Source organism: Gorilla gorilla, chromosome X, assembly GCF_029281585.2.
Source record: "Gorilla gorilla gorilla isolate KB3781 chromosome X, NHGRI_mGorGor1-v2.1_pri, whole genome shotgun sequence".
In the NCBI taxonomy this organism is placed as follows: domain Eukaryota; kingdom Metazoa; phylum Chordata; class Mammalia; order Primates; family Hominidae; genus Gorilla; species Gorilla gorilla.
The window spans coordinates 122,460,559-122,483,033 of NC_073247.2; the positions used below are offsets into that span (position 1 = coordinate 122,460,559).

Here is a 22,475-nt window from a genome sequence, read left to right on the forward strand (position 1 = left end):
TGCACCCGGCCACCAAATGTTTTAATAAACATTACCAACCTGAGAGGACAATTGTTTTAAAAGCAATGACTGTTGTTTGTCTTGTTCTCACAACTTTTTGATTATTTCATTTTTTAATTGAATCATCTGCATCAATAAAATTTTAAGCACACAATGAAATAAGACTTGGTCTGAAGGCCTGAGATTCAAATTGGAATATTATACAATGAGAGGGTTTATGTTATCATGGGTAATTTGGGTAAATATTAGTTTTTGTCTGAAATTATCTTGTTGCATTACTTTTTAAACTATTAAGTGTTAGACCCCTGACAGAAGAGAAAATTGTGTTCATGAAACTACCACTATGTGATACTAAAAGGTTTGAGGATCCAGTGAGACCACAGACTTGGAAGTCATAATAGGTCATCGTTGCTGGGTGGCCCGGATGTCCATATCATCCTTAGAATGTGCCCTCTCCATTGGCTGGATGCAGTGGCTCACGCTTGTAATCCCAGCACTTTCGGAGGCTGAGGCGAGTGGGTCACTTGAGCTCAGGAGTTTGAATAGCTGGGTGTGGTGGTGCGTGCCTATAGTCCCAGCTACTCGGGAGGCTGAGGCGGGAGAATAACTTGAACCAGGAGGTGGAGGTTGCAAGGTTGCAGTGAGCCAAGATCATGCCACTGCACTCCAGCCTGGGCGACAGAGCTAGACTCTGTCTCAAAAAAATAAAAAATAAAAAAATATATAAAAAGAATGTGTTCTCTCTGTATTCGTAATAAATACATTTTCTCATAAATTTCAATGCCCCAGTTCTCTACACCTTATCAAATAGCTCCTGTCCTTCCTGTCCATACCCTGCCCCCTGTGTACTCTGGAAGATGGGGGTTGTTACATTGAGGAAGATTTTGTGTCATAAATCAGTGCTTCTCAAGCTGTAATGTGCATTAGAATCACCTGAGGTTCTTGTTAAAATGCAGATTATGATGCAGTAGGTCTTGAGTGTGGGCCTGAGAGTCAACATTTTTAACCAGCTCCTAGCTGTTGCCAGTCCATAAACCACACTTTGAGTAGCAAGACCATAAATGACCCTGGGCCTACAGCAGTAGTTCTCAAACTTTTCTGCACATAATGTTCACCTGGGGATCTTTTAAACATGCCACAGCCCAGGCCACACCTCAAATCAATTAAATTATAGTCTCTGGGGATGGGACGCAGGTATATGTAGAAGCTCGCCAAGGGGTTCCAATGTTCAGACAAGTTTGAGTACCACTGGCCTGCAGGAAAATGCTCAATAAATATACATTGATTCAGGGCATGTTTGCCTACTAGTCATGAGGAACTAAGTTGAAGAAGTATATAATTTAGCTCTCTACCTACTTTTTAAAATGTTTGAATTTTCATCTGTGTTTATAAAAATGCTTTGCAGAAGCATAAAAAATGATAAATTCATGTGCCTGGGATTGACTAAATCATCGACTCTTCGAATGTTGAAGCTGTAAGGGCCCCCCAAAAAATCTACTCTAACCCTCTCATTCTGCAAAGAAGGAAACTGAAGCTCAGAGGGGTGAAGTGACTTGTTATAGATCACACAGGAAACCTGTGGCAAGACAGAGATAGAATGCTTGATTACCCATCCTATATTCTGTCAACTCCAATATTAGGGACTATATTTTTATTTAGCTCATGTTTTAAAAACTACCATTTAAATAATTAACTTGTCTTTTTTATCAGTCAATATTTTCTACTGGCATAGAAAAAACGATGGGCTGGAAGTGACTTGGGTTATAGGCCTTGGTTTTATGATTGATTAGTTGAATGAATCTGGGCAAGTCCTTTGATTTTTGTACTTCAATTTTCTTATCTTTAAAAGATAAATAATAATATAATTATAGGATTATAGTGTTAGAAGGGAGCTTAGAGATAATTTTTCTAAACTTTCAATTGTACAGATAAGGCTGATGAGGCTCAGAATGGATATGGCACATTTCCAAGATCACTCAACATCTTAGGCTTGGATCAGAACCTGGTCTCCTTCCACTATAACTCACCTGCCTCTCGTCCTGTCTTAAAAGGGCAATGGATGTGATTGTACTTTGATGGGTTTAATAGTGATATAAATGAAAGCTGCTACTATTCTTCCTTATCATCATGATAGCCTAAATTCTCTACTATTTAGAAAAGCATAGGTAAGTTCAACACTCAGGGATACATGAGAGGTGTGGTAGACACAAGCATATTTCTGGGTAGTAAATTTCTTCCAAGCAACTGCCTTTTCAGTCTTTCAAGAGAAGAGAGAATGAAATTCATTATTATTAGAAATATTATCATTACAATTATATGAAAGGTTATCTTTCTGATGCCTAAAGAAAGTTTAGAAAGGCTAGGTGAGAATCTCAGTCAACCAAAGGCAGGGCCTCCAACCAACGCACCTTTTGCTTTTTTACCTGGACACACCTTGCAGCACTTTCCATCTATTTTTTGAGGATACTTGCAGGGGTATCGATTGGGGCAGTGGATTTTCTTACACTCTTGCTTGGTGACATTACAAGTACATAGCACACACTCCACAATGCCAAATGCCCGGAGGTTTGGGTGCCAGGACTCGCCATGAGAATAGGTCTTTCCATTGGAAACACACACTGAAAGAGAATGCAGAATTAGCAATTAAAAGCTAAGGAGCTAAAATGGAACCCTATATTCAGAACCCAAGCCCTGAACTACTTAACATATCAAGCATCCTTTGTTCTTGTCATAGCCATGGGGCTATGTTTACCGAGTAGTATCTGTGACCAAAAAACAGCTTGGGCCATATTCTACTCTCAGCAGCTTCTCCAGATTCTTCAGCAGCAGCTTCTGGATGCTTATAAATGGCCTCAGACATAGTAGGCAGTCCATAAATATATATATATATATATATATATATATATATATTTTTTTTTTAAGACCGGATCTTGCTCTGTCACCCAGGCTGCAGTGGTATGATTGTGGCTCACTGTAGCCTTGACTTCCCGGGCTCAGGCAATCCTTCTACCTCAGCCACCCAAGTAGCTGGGACTACCATGCACCACCATGCCGTGCTTTTTTTTTTTTTTTTTTTTTAAATTTTTGTAGAGATGGGGTCTCCCTATGTTGCCCAGGCTGGTCTCAAACTCTGAGACTCAAGAGATCCACTTGCCTCAGCCTCCTAAAGTGCTGAGATTACAGGCATGAGCCACTGCACCCAGCCTATATATATCTATATATATATATAGATATTTTTTGAGATGGAGTCTCGCTCTGTCGCCCAGACTGGAGTGCAGTGGCGCCATCTCGGCTCACTGCAAGCTCCGCCTCCCAGGTTCATGCCATTCTCCTGCCTCAGCCTCCAGAGTAGCTGGGACTACAGGTGCCCGCCACCACGCCCAGCTAACTTTTTTTTGGGTTTTTAGTAGAGACGGGGTTTCACTGTGTTAGCCAGGATGGTCTCGATCTCCTGACCTTGTGATCCGCCCGCCTCGGCCTCCCAAAGTGCTCGGATTACAGGCGTGAGCCACCACGCCCAGCCACATATATATATATATTCTCATATATATATATGAGAATAAACGAATGCATGAAAGCAGAGTTCTATCTCTAGTAGAATGTAATGTTAATATTTTCAGTTCTATAGAAAATTTGTATGCCTCAAGTGGATGTGCTTCCAGGCATGAAAATTTCCTTGGGAGATTTGCTTTCCATGGAGGCTAGATGCAAAAATTACTGCTCTTCCCAAAGGGACAGTTTCTTCCGGATCCTGAAGCAAATCCATTCAGAATGTCAAATGCTATGAGTCTGTCTGATCCGCCAACATATGTAAGTATGGAGCTTAATGGTGTTGGGCACTGTTTGGTGTAGGAAGGAAAGTGATAAGTCAAGATTGAGAGGGAAAGGACCAAGGCCTCCTGGGTAACTTGTGAAGGGATAGCCTTTTATGCCTCTAATCTTCAGGCAATTTCCTCAGTCTCCCACCTCATACTGGCTATAGATATTTGGCTACAGCTGATCACTGCTTGCTTCACAGATATCCTTTGGCAGTCTGACATTTGTTAAGTGGGAAGTTAAGTCATTGGCCCCATGTCTTCTGAAGGACCTTAAAAGAGCAAGCATCTGGCTGGGTGTGGTGGCTCCTGCCTGTAATCCCAACACTTTGGGAGGCCGAGGCAGGAAAATCCCTTGAGCCCAAGAGTTCAAGACCAGCTGGCAAACAAAGGGAGACCCCAGTCTCTACAAAAATAATAATACGAAAGTCGCCAGGTGTGGTAGTGCATGCCTGTAGTCCTAGCTACTTGGGAGGCTGAGGTGGGAGGATCACTTGGGCCCGGGAAGTCGAGGCTGCAGTAAGCCGTGATGGCGCCATTACACCCCAGCCTGGGTGACAGAGTGAGACCCTGTCCCCTCCCCGGACCCACCCAAAAAAGGAGCAAGCATCTAGGATGCAGGCTGAGGGGCCTATAAAGGGAAGGGGCCACAGGAGCATCTTTCTATGCAAATCAACACCAAATATATCTGGCTCCTACTATAAGGCATGGAGCTAGGCTCCAAGATAACTGCACAAGGCTGCAGATGGGGAAGTCCGAGGATGAGTTATCTCCCTTTTTGAGAGTGCTGAGACATTGTGGAGATTTCAAGTCATGACTAGGACTGGGTGTGTTTCTTATTATTCCCATCACCTCATCACACCCAGGGAAACCTGTTGGCATCCCAATCAACAACATCTCTAGGGTGGGTTGTATCACTTCAGGCTGGGCTGTTGGGGAGAAATAGTCCCACTTGAGGCATTTCTAGGAATTGGCTGATTTGGCTGCAAGACAATGGCCTCAGAAGGATGAATCACTGGGCTAGTTCTTTCTCATCAAATCCACTGAGTCACATTAAGAAATAAGAATAATGTTGGCTGCCTTTTCCTGTCCTTTGCAAGAGCTGCTAGAATACTGGACACTCTAACTGGTCAACCCACGTAAAGATTTCCAATAACCTAAACTGGAGTGGCTCACAATGTTACAATGAGACAAAATGGAGAGCTGACACCTCAACTGTGAGGTCAGGGCTGTGGACAGGATCACACAAGACAGGCCAGATGTGCTGTTCACTCTCCTGCCCTTACCTCTTTTTTTTTTCTCCCCAAACAGTAACGTTCCCTTCTAGACAATGTGATCAAGTGGACACACAGTATGCTTCAAGAAAATTTAGGCTGGATTCAAGTTCAAAATGGTGGATTCCTATCATTTCTCTTATTTGATGCTAACAAGGAGCCAAGTAGATATATCAGAGGACCACATTATTAGCAAGAGATGTAAGGAAAAGAACGACCCATGCTGAGCAGGGCAGGCAGGATTCCCAGTGTTATATAGCTAGGCTCCATCTCCCCTGAACATTTGGAATAAAGGAATAGTCTAGACTGGATGAGACTCTGCAGTGGAATGGGGTGAAGTTAATTCTGGACAGGGAAACATAGCCCTCTCCTTACCCCAAAAATTATCGAGATGATTTTGAATCATCCAGCTTGGGAGTTGGGGGTGGGGACAAGTGATTCCTCGGTGAGCTATATTAGGAAGGTCAGAACAGAACTGTTGCATCCAAATCAGTGGGGGCAAATGAATAAATGTAAACCAGCTGGGGTTTTTGTAGGACATGAAGAAAATCAAGGGATGAGCCTCTGCCCTGAAATTAAAGAGACCTTGTGGAAATTATGGGATTTAGGATTTTCAGAATCCATTTCCCTACACTTTTAAAAGGCTTTGAAATACTTTCACAGCAAATGGAATCTATTGGAGGCAATTTAGAATTGAAAATCAAACTATCTTAACCTAACTCTTCTTCCTGATTTCATAAGCTTTTATCAGAAATCCTTGGAACTTAAAAATAATAAAATACAAATCAAACACAGATCGATAGTAAGTATTTCCAATTCTTCTACTACATCACCATTTTCCATTAATGGTTTTATTTCGAATGTTTTTTTAAGCCTGCAAATTTCAAAAGCAATTTAATTTATCTGTAATCTGAAATATACATCTAACTAGTAACAGATGTGATCAACTAGCTTTGGCTTGACTAGCTTTGTTGAGATTTATGGTAGGAGTTCTTTGTAACGGATTGTTTTTCACCCATGTTATTCAATCATTTGGTTTAATAATTTATTACTTTTAACCCATTCAGAAAACTGCTTTTGATTTGTTTTCCCTTTAAAGGAAACAAAACATGTTTGTGGTTTCATAAAAGGAACCAGCTGAGCCCTTGCTCCAACGAGCTGGTTGACAGGAGGCCTAAAAAAGTAAGAAGCAGTCAATTGTTTGATTGAGTTTCTCCTCCCTGACTCCTGCTACTGGTGTGTGTGGGGGTGGGGGCAGGGGGTGGGTGGAGGCCAGAAAATGCTGTGCAAGAGGAAATTGGAAGCTATGGAAGTCTGTGGGTGCCTGCTGTAGCCAGTTGATCAACTAAGTGGACAGCATGTCAGTCTTAACCTGATCAGTCTTCCTGGTGCTCAGCCAGGTGGTTTTGGGATTTCTCACTGGATTACTCTTTTTCCTTTTTAAAATTTTTAATTTAGAGACAGGGTCTTACTTTGTCACCCAGGATGGAGTGTAATGGCACAATCATAGCTCACTGTAACCTTGAACTCCTGGGCTCAAGTGATCCTCCTGTCTTAGCCTCCCAAGTAGCTAGGACTACAGGCACTCACTACCATACTTGGCTAATATTTTTTTCATTAAATTTTTTTTTGTAGAGTATTATTATGTTGCCCAGCCTGGTTTGAACCCCTGGCCTGGAGTGATCCTTCTGCCTCAACCTCCCAAAGTGCTGTGAGGCATGAGCCACTGGCACCTGGATTACTCGTTTCTAAGGATAGTCTCATATGCTACACATTGAACCAGAATCTGAGTGTGGGGCCAGGAATATGTATCTTTAACGAGAGCCCCAGGGTAATCTGGGGTGCATTGAGGTGTGAGAATTGCTATTTCTAAGGTATAGATAAGAGCTTCAGTGATGTTTGGCACTGAGTACCTTTGAATGTTGGGTCCCCTACTAAAACACAGACAATCACTCATTCTGTTAAAGACCCAAGAAATTTTCCCAAATGACCTACAATCCCCAGGGATAATTGAGAAAATACAAGAGGCTGTTTACAAAAGGGACTGGACTATGCTCTTTTGGCTGCATTTAAGGAAGTCCAAAGAGTCTCCTGGAGTCACCTGACTATACCCACAGACTTGATGCTAAGTGAGCCACAAGTGAATATGGGCTATTCCTGGGAGAAAGGGTCCTTTCCCAGCTCCAGCCCTGCAAAGACCAGGGCTGCTGAAGCCCTGTTGTGGAAGTATACAAAAGAAGGATGCCCCTTACCTTGTCCATGCTTGTGTTTGTTATTGATGACAATTTGCACAATGGTTCCTGATGCTTGCTGGGAATCCATAAGAGCTCCCCGGTGACTTCTGGCCCCAGGAAAGCGGGACAGACCTCCAGCCTGTCGGCTTGGTGGAGGATCATAGTGAGAGCGGTGGTAAGAATGTCTCTGTAAAATAACAAGAACAAATTTAGTCCAAAAGCCACCAATGAGATCACAGAGATTAAGTTATATACTAGAAGTCATTCAATAATTTTGATTTATAGTGGTGAGCTCTGATTTCAGCTGCATGCTCACCTACACCAATAGAAATAGGGATGTGGTCATGTACAAGCAGCTGACATTTTTTTCATTAAAATTTTTTTTAATGACAACTTGCTAAGGTTTATCTCTCTTCTTCTAAAAGATAGGACTAGATTCACAGGCAAACTTCTCAGGGAGAAAAGAGCCAAAAAGGCTAAAGCGTCCTTCCTGCTGCCAAGACTCTCACATTTCAGTTTAAGAGTTAAGACAGTAGTCTGCACACAAGGCAGAATGTGAATAGAGGCTGCAGAAGAAGTAAGCAGTCCTGTGCAAATCAGGAGGAGAAAGAGAGAGCTTCTAGTTGGGGAGGGTTTGTGACCTGGGCCACGAAGGATGGGTAGACTTTTTTACAGGCAGAAGTTAAGTGGAATAGTCCAGGCAGAGGTTTACAAGTTGAGAAGGTGAAGAAGAGAACATCGAGTCCATAAAAGGGAACAGTTGCAGGATAACATTCCAAAAGTGGGTTGAAGCCAGATCATGGAAGACTTTAAATGACAGGCTAAGGGGTGAAGACTTTATTTGGTAAGCAATAGAGGTGAGGGCATAGAAGGCTTTGAGGGATTTTTTTTTTTAAGTTAGAGAAATAATGTAATCAGAACTGTTTCAAAGCATTGAATCCTGATCATGCATAGGGTGAACTGGATAGGAGGAAAAGATGAGATTCGAGTATAGTCTTGATAAGATGTACTGAGACTCTAAACACAGGTAATGGCATAAGATCATACAATGCAGTACAAATACCCTAGGTATTTTATAGGTAGAAGAAATGATAGTACATGACAGTATTGGCATGTAAGCTCTACTAAATCAAGGACTTTTTGTTCACTGCTATATCTCCAGTGCCTAGATTTTAGTGTCAGGCATCTAGAAGGTGCTCATCAAATACTTGTTGAGTGAACAAAACTCTGGTACCTAAGAAAAGCTTAGAGTCTTGTCATACAAGTAATCTTTCAGCAAGGGTTCAACACACGTGATGACCAGACTATTGTGCTACCCACCCCTCTCCCAGGAGCTAAAGTAGGCTGGGGGTACAAGAAGATGAAATGAATGAAGAATGGAACCTTAAGGCTTAAAGCCAAGTAAGATTAATTGTATTTTATAGGCAATTGTTAGGGGTGAAGGAGGGGGAACCCATTAAAAAACTCTTTCACAGGCAATTGAAAAGGAAGGTCTTTATATTCAGTGACAGAAATAGTGAGGAACCTTGGGAAGATAGTTATGGGGTCCCCTGACCATATCATCCCATAAAACACTGATTAAAGTTATGGGCCACAGACAGGCATGTTGCAAATTTCACTTTGGGAAGTATTATTGCCCTCTTGGCAGGAAGGGGCCACTGGTAGGGGAAAGGGAGAGTAAACAGGAGCTGAAGTAAGAGGACCTTTTTTAGCCTTTTGAAAGACAATGTTATTCTATCTAAGAAGAGCCTATGTTGGTGCATTGCTATCAAAATTCACACAAATAAAAATTTGCATCGATTTGTTTTCATGCACATGGATAGGATTCTCAGTGCAAATATTTCTCATTCCCACAATGGCTCATATGTCCTTTTCTGCCATAATCACTCACATTCCACAAAGGCCATTACAGGTTGCTCTGTCCTTTTTGAAGTTTGGCAAAGTTTTGCCAAAGGAACACATAGAGGACAGTTTGGCTGGTTGGTGTCCCACTGATCCTAAAAAGAAGCAGTTGGACTGGGATAGAATTAGAGAGGGAAGGTTGTTGACCCAGGATAAGCTGCAAGTACGAGAAGTTCTCTGACTCATGATGGTCAACACAAAATGAAAAGCCATTCTTTAGCACCAACGTCTCAGACCTGGGACATATAATAATGGTAGGAAAATGATCATGATGAAAAAACAAAATCCTCAAGAATTTTGATCACGGGCCCTATTGTAGACCAGTCAGTCCCCCAGAACCTAATCTTGTTGAAGTCTTTTGTTTTACAGACAGAGAAACTGAGGCCAGGGAGGAGAGGCAGTTTATTCATGGTGATAATGAAGATTGAGTTTTTGGAGATGGTAGGAGTGTAGGAGTAGGGAGAAGATGAATAGAAGGAGGAAGAGAAGGAGAAGAAGGAGAAAGTGGAAGAATGTCCAATCAAACTCAGTGGTCTATAACCATTTGACTAAAAGCTGGTCCAAAGAGAAGTTCTTTCAGATACAAAAGTTCATTCAGCTACAATGTTCACAACCACATACACCACATACTCCACTTTGGTTATACACTAAAATCACCTGGTGAGCTGTAAAAAATACTCATACCTGGGTCCCGCTCCAAGGTATCCTTATGTAAGTGGTTTGGGGGAAGGCCTGGGCATTAGGATTTTATATACTCCCCAAGAGACTCTGGTTTGAAGCCAAGGTTGGAAATCACTGACATAAAGGATTTTCTGTTTGGGGGCTGGAGTGGGTGGTGGTGGTGTGTGATTTTGATTTAAGGGTAATGGTTCTTTTAGAGCTCCTCCCCTAAACAAATGAAAGAGACTTATGAGGGGCCATTCTGACCTCGTAACTCAGAGCAAAGGAGAAAAAGGTTATTAACGCCCTGAAGTTGTAAGTGAAATTGGAGCTTATCTTAAAAATTAGCTGCAACTAGGCTGCTTGAGAGAGCAGGTCAAAACCAGTTAGAAATGACCATATAGCTATGATCTTTTATTTTGCTCAGTATTTTGGTATTTTTTGATTTACTTACTTGAAAGACTGAAAAATATTTCAGGCTTTAGAGGTGGCTCTAAAACAGTTCTTTTCCAGTGTTGAAAAATCCCCACTATTGTAGAGGACCCCCAAGAATTTCATGTTCTAAAGTCTAAAATATAAGAGTTTTATTGGTGTAGACAAGAAAACATCAGGGTCCAGAAAGGGCCCTCATGTTTGTGATACTGTACTATAGATTTTCAAGATGTTACCATTTGGGGAAACTGGGCAAAGGGAATATGGGATCTCTCTGTATTTTCTGCTACAACTGCAAGTGAATCTATAGTTATCTCAAAATAAAAAAAGTTTAATTTAAAAAGCGGCTTCAGAATATATTCTAATCCATACAGCCATTAAAACATTGTATCTTAATCACTACCAACCTAGGACTATCCCTGGCTGGAAGACACTTAGGCCAATTTCCTTCCCAAACCATTGTTCTGACAATACAAATGAGACATGGATTTTTATCTGTTTCATGTCGTTTCTATCCCAAACGGTTTCACTTTTTTTAATGGTAAATTTCAACGTAATCTACTGGGGGCAAAAATCAGGGCTTGGCTGTTGTCCAAAACAAAATTATGCATGCTTTCATGTTTTGGCTTTCTAGTCTGCACCTACTTCTTCCTCCCCACATACCACACCACTCCACTCCACACACACACACACAAACACACACACACACACACGCAGACACACTCCCCACCAATGGCATGAGGACCAATTCATGAGAAATTACAACTTAGAAATCAAACAAAAACTGTTTCAGGTTTTTACAAAGGAGTCATATTTGAACCACTGGTTCCTCTTCCTGTGCACTTCATAAAACTTGCTAAGCCGATGATTTTCAGACCACTTGGCAAAAGAAACCAGTCAGCTGTATTTCTATTGAACAGAGGTTTTGCTGGTTCCCGGTAAATAGGAACAGTTTACGAAAAGGACAGTCTACTGGATAAGAAATCTGTTGTTAGGGCTGCCTTTTCTTCTTGCCCTGAGGAAGTTGGGCCTGCAAAGGATATTCAGAAGGGATTCTCCTATTTTCTCATTTTAGGCTGGTCAAGAGCAAACAACAAATTTGAAGAGTTTATCTCTGATTTGAGACAAATTCCTGTGCATTAAAATTAATGAGGAGCCCCCTCCCCACTCCACCATCACACACATTTTACGCCACCTCCCACACGCATTCATTCAATGTTTATTTATTGGGTGACTACTATGTGCCAGGTATATATTTTTCCATTACTACAGATGCTATTTATTATTCAAATCATATCCCACAATATCTATCCCTTTTAGAACAAAGGGAAATATTTATTTATAATAAAGTGAAACCATATGGCCATTTTGGTCTACCAGGCCCAAATGTTTGTTTCTAAAGATAAGTCTTGAACTCCTTTGAAAATCAATAACTATTTCAAGGGCCCACATTCTGTCACCCAACCTTTTTTGCTACAGGAAGTACTGGATTAAGTCCAGGCCTATCACTAGGCCTGTCAATGAAGCTGAAAGATAAGGGCTGGAGTTGAGGGCAGTGTAAAATGAAGTCAAGAAGAAAGGCTAATTCATGGCATTACCAGCAAGACTGCTAAGGTGGCCATAGTGCTTAGTGTGGGGGCCTCTCAGGGAATAAGCCACATAGCTTAAGGTGACTAAACTCTAAATTTGGTTTAGAATGACATCTGGTTGACAGCCACTAATTCAGCCACTCTCAACTACCTACTACAATAAAAAATAGGGGCTGAGAAAAAGAGGAACACACAACACAGAAAACTGAGACTGACATCATCTCCTGTCAGGCTCTGGAAGGAATCTCACTTACTATAAAGCAGATAGAGTTGGGTGGAGAAAATCTTTCCTCAGGGTTTATATTAACCAGCAAACAGGGAAGCCTACCCTCTCTTGCAGGATGCTGATTTTTTGAGATGTCCAGAGTACTGTTATCCAAACCCCCTCTCCCCAATTCTTCTGCAACTATTCAGAAACAGCAGTGTCCAGAAAATAATACTGATAGAGAGTAAGACAAATAGAAATGGTTCCATCTCACTGCTGAAGCTTTGGGTTGGGTGTTGGCAAGCTGGGAGCACGCAAGTCAGAAGTGGCCCATGTGATGACCAGGAAGCCCAGCCTCAGCAGCACTGTGATGTTTGTATGAGTCATTCTACTGCATCCCCTATCAACATCTTCCTCACATGCTCAATATCCTCAGGCTTGCCCTGTAATTCCCTGGACTCCTGCCTCATATTCAGTCCTTGCTGAGATTTTTCTAGGGTTTTAGAAAATCAATTATATTTTATTATAAAACTAATTTATGCTTATAGGAAAACATCAAATTATACAGAAAATATAAAGTAAAAAGTCAAAATCTACCTTTCCTCCTGCCCACTTCTACTCCTTTAAGATTAGCACACCTGACATGTTGGTATGTGACCTTCCAGATTGGTTTATATGCATTTATATACATGCACATACAATTTTTACATAAAGAAGTGATAGTGTAAAATTTCATTCTGAACCTTGTTTTGTTACTTAATATATCTTGGAGCTCAATTCACTTTACTACATTTAGATGTACCGTATTCTTTTAACAACTGCACAGTGTCCCATTAATTGGATGTACACACCAAGTCCCTAGTAGACATTTAGGTTGTCTCCATTTGTTTTGTTTTTATGAAAACAACAACGCAGTGAATGTCCTTGCATACTTTTTTTTGTACAAGGACGTGATGAACACCTATTTATGTGCAATGGTCACCACTGTGCATTTTGTATGATAGATTCTTTGAATTGGAACATCTCCTTTTCAGATTTTAAGAAATTTGTAGTGTAAATCTTCTTAGACATATATTTTTAGAGAGGAATGCTATTTTATAAATTCCTTCAAAATACAAAAGAACAAAAGATGCTATTACTTACATAGACAGATGCCTACTTGTGAGGCTTATTCTGAGATTAGTGCAGAGAACAGAAGGGAGACATCACCAGGCTGAAGAGAGGAGAATCCAGACTGCTACCTTTCCTCTTTTCCAACTGTATGACTGAGAGCCTAAGGCTTGGGAAAGAGTTTATGTGGACATGTCTGAAGTACTTACCAAATCCCACCAAAAAGATGGTTGTATCTTACAACCCTACAGAAGGTCCTCACTGTTGAGGATAGGAGTGACCTAGCTTCCTTAGAGAACACATAAAGACTTGGCAAGTCATCCTGAAAGAGTACCAACTTCTGACCTAGACAAAGGGCTGGGGCTATGGTTTCTTTGTGCACATTTCCTGCCTCCAGTTACCAATTTTACAGTGTACTTAAATGGTTTCCGGTTGGTGATGACATTCAAAACTCTGAGAAAAGGGAAGAAAAATGGTGTTAGAAATTGGGCCTTTTTTTTGGATTTGCTAGAATAGTAGCCACGGGGAGAGGAAAGCTTGGCCTGATGCTGTGGAGTGTTGAATTATTTGAGCTATTCACACTTACTGCTTCTCTGTTGGCAGGTTGCCGGAAGATATCACCATCAGAATGTTCCCATGACAGTTCTCCATCTCCTGTTTATTAAAAAGAAATAAGGAGAAAATCATACATTCATAGAAGGGAAAGTTATCACCCTTGTGACCCAGCAACATTTTTGGTACTATGATCCGAAAGTTCTTGAAGTGTTTTTGCTTTTGTGGCTGTCCTTCAAAAAGCGGCTGTGAAAGATTTCTCTGGGTGTGCCTCATTTTTCAAAACAACTCTGAAGAAAGTTGCCACTTTCTAAATAGATGTCCTAGCAACATTATGCAGAATTTGGAAAATAAAAGGAAAATAATCACTTTCCACCTAATTTAACCATCACTGTCACTTTTGCTCATTTTACTTCGTGACAGTTAAGTGTTTTGCAGGTCATATTTCACTTCTGTTTAAACTACCATTAAAATAATGAGTTTTGAGTATTTGATCTGTCATAATTTCTTATGACACACCTTTCTCTAGGTCTACATGACACACTCTTTGGACAGATAACTCCTTATCATTATCTTCTAAAGTAACTGCTTATAGGAAGAATATTCTACTTTCAGCCACTAGAGCAACAAACACACAAGAGCTGTGGATATACCTCAACTGATTAAAAAACAAGAGGATCATTTCCAAGAATATTGCCCTTGTGTTACCTCTGACCAAGCAAGCGAATGGGAAGAGCCTTGTCTTAGAGATGTTTGCATCACTTGAAATGAGTACTATTTAAATTATATATATGGCTGAAGATAAACCTAATATTCAACATATATTTTATAAGATAACCAGAAACACAAAAAAGTATAAGTACTAAGAATTTTCTATTCTGATTACTCTCTCAAGCCTTCATAAGAGTAACAGGCCGGGTGCAGTGGGTCATGCCTTTAATCCCAGCACTCTGGGAGGCCGAAGTAGGCAGATCACTTGAGCTCAGGAGTTTGAGACCAGCCTGGGCAACACAGGGAGACCCTGTCTCTACAGAAAATACAAAAACTAGCCAGGCATGGTGGTGTGCACCTGTAGTCCCAGCTACTTGGGAGGCTGAGGTAGAAGAACTGCTTGAGCTTGGCAGGTGGAGGTTGCAGTGAGCCAAGATGATGCTACTGCATTCCAGCCTGGGCAACAGAGCCAGACCCTGTCACACACACACAAAAAGAGTAACATGTTACCAGTTCAAGCATGTAGTAGTAGTGTTAGGGGAAATTAGGTAGTATCATAGGCTTTTAGGGCTTGAAAACGACCTAAAAATTAGTTTGATAGCAATATTAGAATCAGGCAGTGACTTAGAGTATGACTGTAAATCTTCATAATTCAAATATTATCTGATGAAAAATAATGAATTTTGAGGATTTAACTATTTGCTAGGTTAATCTTCATAAAACAGTAAAACACCACTTTGATTGTATAATCGTGTCATTCCCTGATCAAAACCCTCAGTGGGTTCCCAACCAAGACTCTCTACAATCACCCCCTACTGCCTACCCAGTGATCTCAGCTACTCTTCAATGGGAACCCTTTGAGCTACTTGCTCTTCACTAAATACTGGACTCCCATTGTTGCTTCCGTGCTTTAGCTCATGTTATTCTTCTTCTGAAATTACCTTCCATCTCCCACACCCCATAGCTCCCCCATGCCTGTGAAAACCATTTAAGTTTTCTCTCCTCTACAAAGTCTTCTTCAAACACTCTTACATATTTCTGATTGCCTAAAAGACTAAGCATCCTGAAGTTTTAGAAGTATAGAGGACGTCAAGCATAACTTTGTCCAACTGCTCCATTTAACAGATGAAGAAACCATGGCTGAGAGGGGAAGTAGCCATTCAGAGTCTAATAATGAGTTTGTGAGAATTAACACCAAAACTCTAAGTTACCTGGCTCCCAAATAGGTATGTCCATTCCATAAGAAAAGGGTTCATTACCTGTGTTACTATATCACCATCATCTATAACAGTGCCTGATACATAGTAGTCGCTCAATAAATACTTGTCAAATGATGGAACTGGGAGGCCTTCTCTGACCACCCTATCTATAGTTCCAACCCCCATCTGATATTTATGCCTGCTCTTTGCTTTTTCTCCTTAGCAGTTATTACTATCTTATATTTCTTATATTTTATTTATTTTGTTTATTGTCTGCTTTCCCATATTAGAATCCCCCCATGACAGCAGGGATTTTTGTCTATTGTGTTTACTGATGTAACTCCAGCATCTGGGGCAGTGCTGGGCACATAGTACTTATTCAATATTTGTCGAATCAATAAATACTAAAACACTGTACAATATTTATCACTGTTAAATGTTTTCTGGGCCTTCCTTGTCTCCCTAGAGAGTCTGTAAATTCCTTGGAATGAGAGACTATGTCTTAGACCACCTCTGTATCTCCTAGACCACTGCTTCTCAAAATGTGCTTCCTGGACTAGCAGTATCAGCATTACCTGGAAACTTGTTAGAAATGCCAAATTTCAGATCCCAACCCACACCTACTAAGTCAGAAACTCAGGATGGGGGCTGGTGATCCTGGGTTTTGACAAGCCTTCCAGGGGATTCTGATGGATGCAGGAGTTTGTGAATAACCAGGCTGGAGCACTTAGCATATTGCTGGGTACACATCAGGTGCTCAATATATGTATTGAATTGAACTGCAGTAAAACATACAAAATTAAGTGCTTGGTCAATAGTATATATACTCTTCTCTGCCTGTTTTATTCCATGTCTGAGTAAAGATTGTAGACTGCAAGCCGAACTCTGTGGAAACCCTGACTGACTATTGTAAAACAAAGATGATTTCAACTATGTTTATAACTAGAAAATTATGCCCAAGAGTCAGTTAACATGCTTTGAACATTTCTTGGGTGAAGACCCTGATACTACAGCAGAAAGAGGAGAAAATCAGGCTGGGCTCTTGCCCTCAGGATATTTACACCCAGGTTGGAGGTGATGGGAAATCAATATAGGAAACAGCCTAAAAACACACAAAAAAAGCAAATACAAACGAAATACACATGCTTAGGAGACACTGAATGGGAGGAGTGAGCAGTCAGATGTAATCATAGAAAGCTTCCTGAAAGAACCATTAAGTCACATTTTTAGAAGTAGATACTGCACAGCATAAACAGACAGTGATATGGGCAGAGAGTACCTCAACCAAAGGGAGTGACATTGGCAAAGGACCAGAGCTTTGTAAACAGCAAGTCACATACTGGAGACAGCAAGCAAGGTGTGGCTTGAGTAGAAACTTCAGATATGAAAACAAGAGAAATTACGCTGGTAATTGAACATGTAGAGAGAAAGGGAGGAGAGGGAGAGCGAAGGAGGGAGGGAGAATGACAGTGCGGTGTGTTGTTGAGGTAAATAGGGGTAGTAAATAATGTGCTACTATTTGATAGCACAATAGGGTGACTATAGTCAATAATAACTTACTTGTACATTTTAAAATAACTTAAAGAGTGTAATTGGATCATTTGTAACTTAAAAGATAAATGCTTGAGGGGATGGATACCCTATTCTCCATGATGTGTTCATTTCATATTGCATGCCTGTATCAAAACATATCATGTACCTCATAAATATATATGCCTATTATGTACCCACACAATTTTAAGAAAATAATTAAATTGTAAAAAGTAAACAGTAAAAATTCAAAAAAAATATAAAATTTTGTAAAAGGCTGAAGAATTCACATTTGATTATGTTGCCAATTTTTCTGTAGGGGTTCCTATGATAAAACTGATATTTGTGGAAGCCTATTCTGGCAATGGGGTATAGACTAGTTAGGGAGTAACTCGAATGCAGGAGGCCATACAGGAAGCTGCTATAGTAATATGTAATAGGCCATGAGCATCTGTGCAATAACACACAAGAAGGATTGAATGAGACTCCTACAGATGAAAAGAAACTGATAAGACCCTGAAGGAAGATTTGATGATGGGGAAGGAAGGCAAAGTGGAAATCAGTATCTGACAACTCTTGGGTTGCAAATCTGGAGAGCTGGGGACAGTGATTGAGCGGGGATGAGCTTAGATTTACTTGTCCCCCTTGTTTCAGTGGGCAGTAGTGGGTCTGGGCCAAATAAAATATGGGACTAGAGAGACGAATAGAGACCAGTAAAGATTTACCAGCAAATGGCAAAACAAAATGTAAAAGCTATATAATGTGGTTTCAAGCCTAATTTAAGTAGTCAAAAGGGAGAAAACAAGTTGCAAAAGAAAAATTATAGACTAGTTCTCTTCATCAAATGTCCTTTTAAAATGTAGATTTAATGATTGGTATTGACATAAAATGTTTACTTAGCTGGCCTTCTGAAAAGTTAAGTTTATTTAATTTATACCCTAGAGTTTTTAAAAGGATTTTAATTAAAGAGTGTCATTAAATACTTATAGTCCAGTCAGAATCTCAAAGCATTATAGAAGCACATAGCGCCTCTTACAAATGAGCAGAGAGGTAAGATGGAAAATCAAGGAGGCAAGTCACTATCAGGCATAGGAGCAGAATACTAATACCCTGTAACACAAATCAGATGAGTGTGTCGTGATGTGTATTTGATGAGCATTTGCAGACAAGAATGCATACCTAAATTTCAGCACTTCATTCAAAGTAATGGAGACTATATATACATATATACACACACACACATATATACACACATATATATATACACACACACATATATATACACATATATACACACACACATATATATACACACACATATATATATACACACACACACACATATATATATATACCATCTGATCTTTGACAAACCTGACAAAAACAAACCTGACAAAAACAATATATAAATATTTATATATATTATATTATATATATATATATTTTACATATATATATAAAATAGGGAATCTTTTCCCCCATTACTTGTATGGGGGAATACTAAGCCTGTATTATATATATATATCATCTATATCATACTAAAACTGTATGATATATATATATCATCTATATCATACTAAAACTGTATGATATATATATATATCATCTATATCATACTAAAACTGTATGATATATATATATATATCATCTATATCATACTAAAACTGTATGATATATATATACCATCTATATCATACTAAAACTGTATGATATATATATATATCATCTATATCATACTAAAACCTGTATGATATATATATCATACAGGTTTTAGTATTCCTAGTCTAAAATGCTCCAGAAGTTTTTGAGTGCTGACGATGCTCAAAGGAAATTCTCACTGGATCATTTTTGGATTTGGGGTTTTTGGATTAGAGATGCTCAACTGGTAAGTACAATGCAAATATTCCAAAATCCAAAAACATCGGAAATCTGAAATACTTCTAGTCCCAAGCATTTTGGACAAGGGATATTTAACCTGTATATAAATACACACATATATGTATATATACACTATATTTATATATAAGATATACTATGTACATTATAAATTATATACATTAAAGATATAAATACTAGGAACTGTTAGCATTTCTGGTGCCTCCGAGCTTTCAAAGTCATCAAAATTGCATTCTCTAAACTTCAATGTTCTATTAAGTCTATTAAGTAGCTGCTAAAGGTTTTAACATTTGAATTATTCTATTTAATTTAACCCATAATTAAACTGGAATTATCTTCTTAGATGTTGACATTTTATAAGGCTATAAGTGGTTCTCTAGACGTGGGTACAGTCTGTCTGGATAGCTGAAAATAGGTATGTCCATTTGCAACCTTAGATATTATACTTTGAAAAAAAGTAGGCACCAATACCCTAAAAAACCTGTTTCTTTGTTCTTTTTGTGTCTGATCACTGGAAAGATTATCTTGAATGAGATGGAGGCTTTTTCATTCAGCCAAGGCTTTTTGTAAAAAACAAAACAAAACAAAAAACAGAGATTCTAATGGATTCAGATGGATTCTAATTAATTTTGAGAAGCAACAAGATATAATTTTAACCAATTTTTTGAACTGAAATAAAAACAAGTGTAGTGTACTGTATGTCAAACAATATTCATTTAACCTTAAAAGCCACATGTATTGTTTATTCAAACCTCAGTCATAGTCTCTCTGAGTGGTACCCTATGAAGCTGTAATGGGTTGGCTTTCTAGTAGTGGGAGAAATGGAGAACAAGTATTTGAAAAATGGCCAAAAGCTAGGCTGAAATTCAGACTGTTTATAACTCCTGTGGCTTCCATTAATCTCTGGTGGCTTGAGCAGGTCAGAGAGGTAAACCCTGTCCTCTCAAAAGGACTAAGTGTACAATGAGATTCCGAGATACCCATGAAGATAAGCCTCAGAGAGCAAAACTATGCCAGCATGTGGCCACTTTTGAACCATACATCATAAATAGGGTAGCCATAGAGCAGATTTATCTCACACAACCCAGTTTTATTGCCTGTTTTTCTGGCAGGCATAATTATTAAGATTGCAGCTCTTGCTTTCAAAATGTGCCTCGGTTGAGATAGTAAATTACATAGTCACTCTAATCATAAGGCAAAGGGACATGAGACAAATCCCTGAGACAGGGGAAATGTTCTCTGTATTTTTTGAGGCAGAAGTTGAAATCAGCAGAATCAGGGCAAAGTGGAAGAGAGCAGGGAGGAATAAACCCATTGTGAAGTCTCTCCTTACCATGAGCTGGGTTCCATGGGGGAGCACTTTAATGCCAGTGCTCTATACCGAAGCTAGAGATGAAGAAGTGAGTAGAAGCAGATGACTTTAGGGAGCTTCTGCCAAACATCTAATTCTATAAATTCTGATGGGAGGGAGCAAGTGTGCTGAAATTTGAGAGAAGCTTTAAAAGTAAACTAGCATAAGGATTCTCCACTGATAGGCATTTGAGCTTCCAATGATGATATACAGCAATACAAGAAATCTGCAAGTTTTATAAAGCACAAAATTAGAAAAAACTATTTTAAATTTCAAATGGAACCAAAAAAGAGCCCATATAGCCAGGACAATCCTAAGCAAAAGGAACAAAGCTGGAGGCATCACACTATCTGACTTCAAACTATACAAGGCTACAGTAACCAAAACAGCATGGTACTGGTACCAAAACAGATATATAGACCAATGGAACAGAACAGAGGCCTCAGAAATAATGCCACCTATCTACAACCATCTGATCTTTGACAAACCTGAGAAAAACAAGCAATGGAGGAAAAGATTCCTTATTTAATAAATGGTGTTGGGAAAACCTGGCTAGCCATATGCAGAAAAATGAAACTGGACCCCTTCCTTACACCTCATACAAAAATTAACTCAAGATGGATTAAAGGCTTAAACGTAAGACCTAAAACCATAAAAACCCTAGAAGAAAAACTAGGCAACACCATTCAGGGCATAGGCATGGGCAAAGACTCCATGACTAAAACACCAAAAGCAATGGCAACAAAAGCCAAAATAGACAAATGGGATCTAATTGAACTAAGGAGCTTCTTCACAGCAAAAGAAACTATCATCAGAGTGCACAGGCAACCTACAGAATGGGAGAAAATTTGTGCAATCTATCTATCTGACAAAGAGCTAATATCCAGAACCTACAAAGAACTTAAACAAATTTACAAGAAAAAAACCCAACCCCATCAAAAAGTGAGCAAAGGATATGAACAGACACTTCTCAAAAGAAGACATTTATATGGCCCACAAACATATGAAAAAAAGCTCATCATCACTGGTCATTAGAGAAGTGCAAATCAAAACCACAATGAGATACCATCTCATGCCAGTTAGAATGGTGATCCTTAAAAAGTCAGGAAACAACAGATGCTGGAAAGGATGTGGAGAAATCGGAACACTTTTACACTCTTGGTGGGAGTGTAAATTAGTTCAACCATTGTGGAAGACAGTGCAGTGATTTCTCAAGGATCTAGAACCAGAAATACCATTTGACCTAGCAATCCCATTACTGGGTATATACCCAAAGGATTATAAATCATGCTACTATAAAGACACATGCACCCGTATGTTTATTGCAGCACCATTCACAATAGCAAGACTTGGAACCATCCCAAGTGCCCATCAATGATAGACGGGATAAAGAAAATGTGACACATATACACCATGGAATACTATACAGCCATAAAAAGGATGAGACAGTTATTTTCTTAAAAAATACTTCTTTGTCAAATGAAGTACTTTATTGTTTGGGCTGTCAATATAAGATCTTAGTATTTTTAACAAAATAGCTCCTTGAGAAATACCAAAACACACACAATGGGGGGACTTCCTGCCAACAGTAGCAAGCCAAATCTGAAGAAGAGTACAAAATTATTTGTCCAGAAAAATCATAAATACTTACTTTTTAAAAAGTGCATTGTGAGAATGCATGTGTTTTCAGGAGGAAATCAGAAGAGAGTGAATACAGAAACTACGAGCTGGATGGTACCCACCATCCACACTCTGCTCTTTCAATGGAGATGTGGCTAAACAGATCCAAGTTTATGGTGAGAAACAGAATCTTTGCTTCTCAGAGCAGTCCCAATGCATCTGCTGGATTGTTACCATATCTGGCCCCTGGAAAGATGGTCATCACACAGTCTGTTCCTCCCGGTAGCCTCAGAAATAAGAGTTCCCAAATTTGCTTTGCTTCCCCAAGTTGAGAGGCAGTATAATATAATGGCTAAGAGAACAGACTGGAGCCAAACAGTTTGGATTCAAATTCT

General features: G+C 39.5%; 1 protein-coding gene across 10 annotated transcripts in view; it reads right to left on the minus strand.

The window, feature by feature from the left end:
- CHRDL1 (chordin like 1) overlaps positions 1-22,475 on the minus strand; it is a 122,596-nt gene that overhangs the window by 12,354 nt on the left and 87,767 nt on the right. For 6 of the 10 annotated variants that reach the window (XM_063703210.1, XM_063703209.1, XM_004064708.5 and 3 more), the window contains 3 exons: positions 13,808-13,875; positions 7,342-7,510; positions 2,409-2,618 (listed from right to left, as the gene is read on the minus strand). In XM_063703210.1, the coding sequence (XP_063559280.1) occupies positions 2,409-2,618; positions 7,342-7,510; positions 13,808-13,875 (447 nt within the window). The remainder of the gene's footprint in view (positions 1-2,408; positions 2,619-7,341; positions 7,511-13,807; positions 13,876-22,475) is intronic. The other 4 variants (XM_019019793.4, XM_031006104.3, XM_063703211.1 and 1 more) reach the window with 1 other exon arrangement.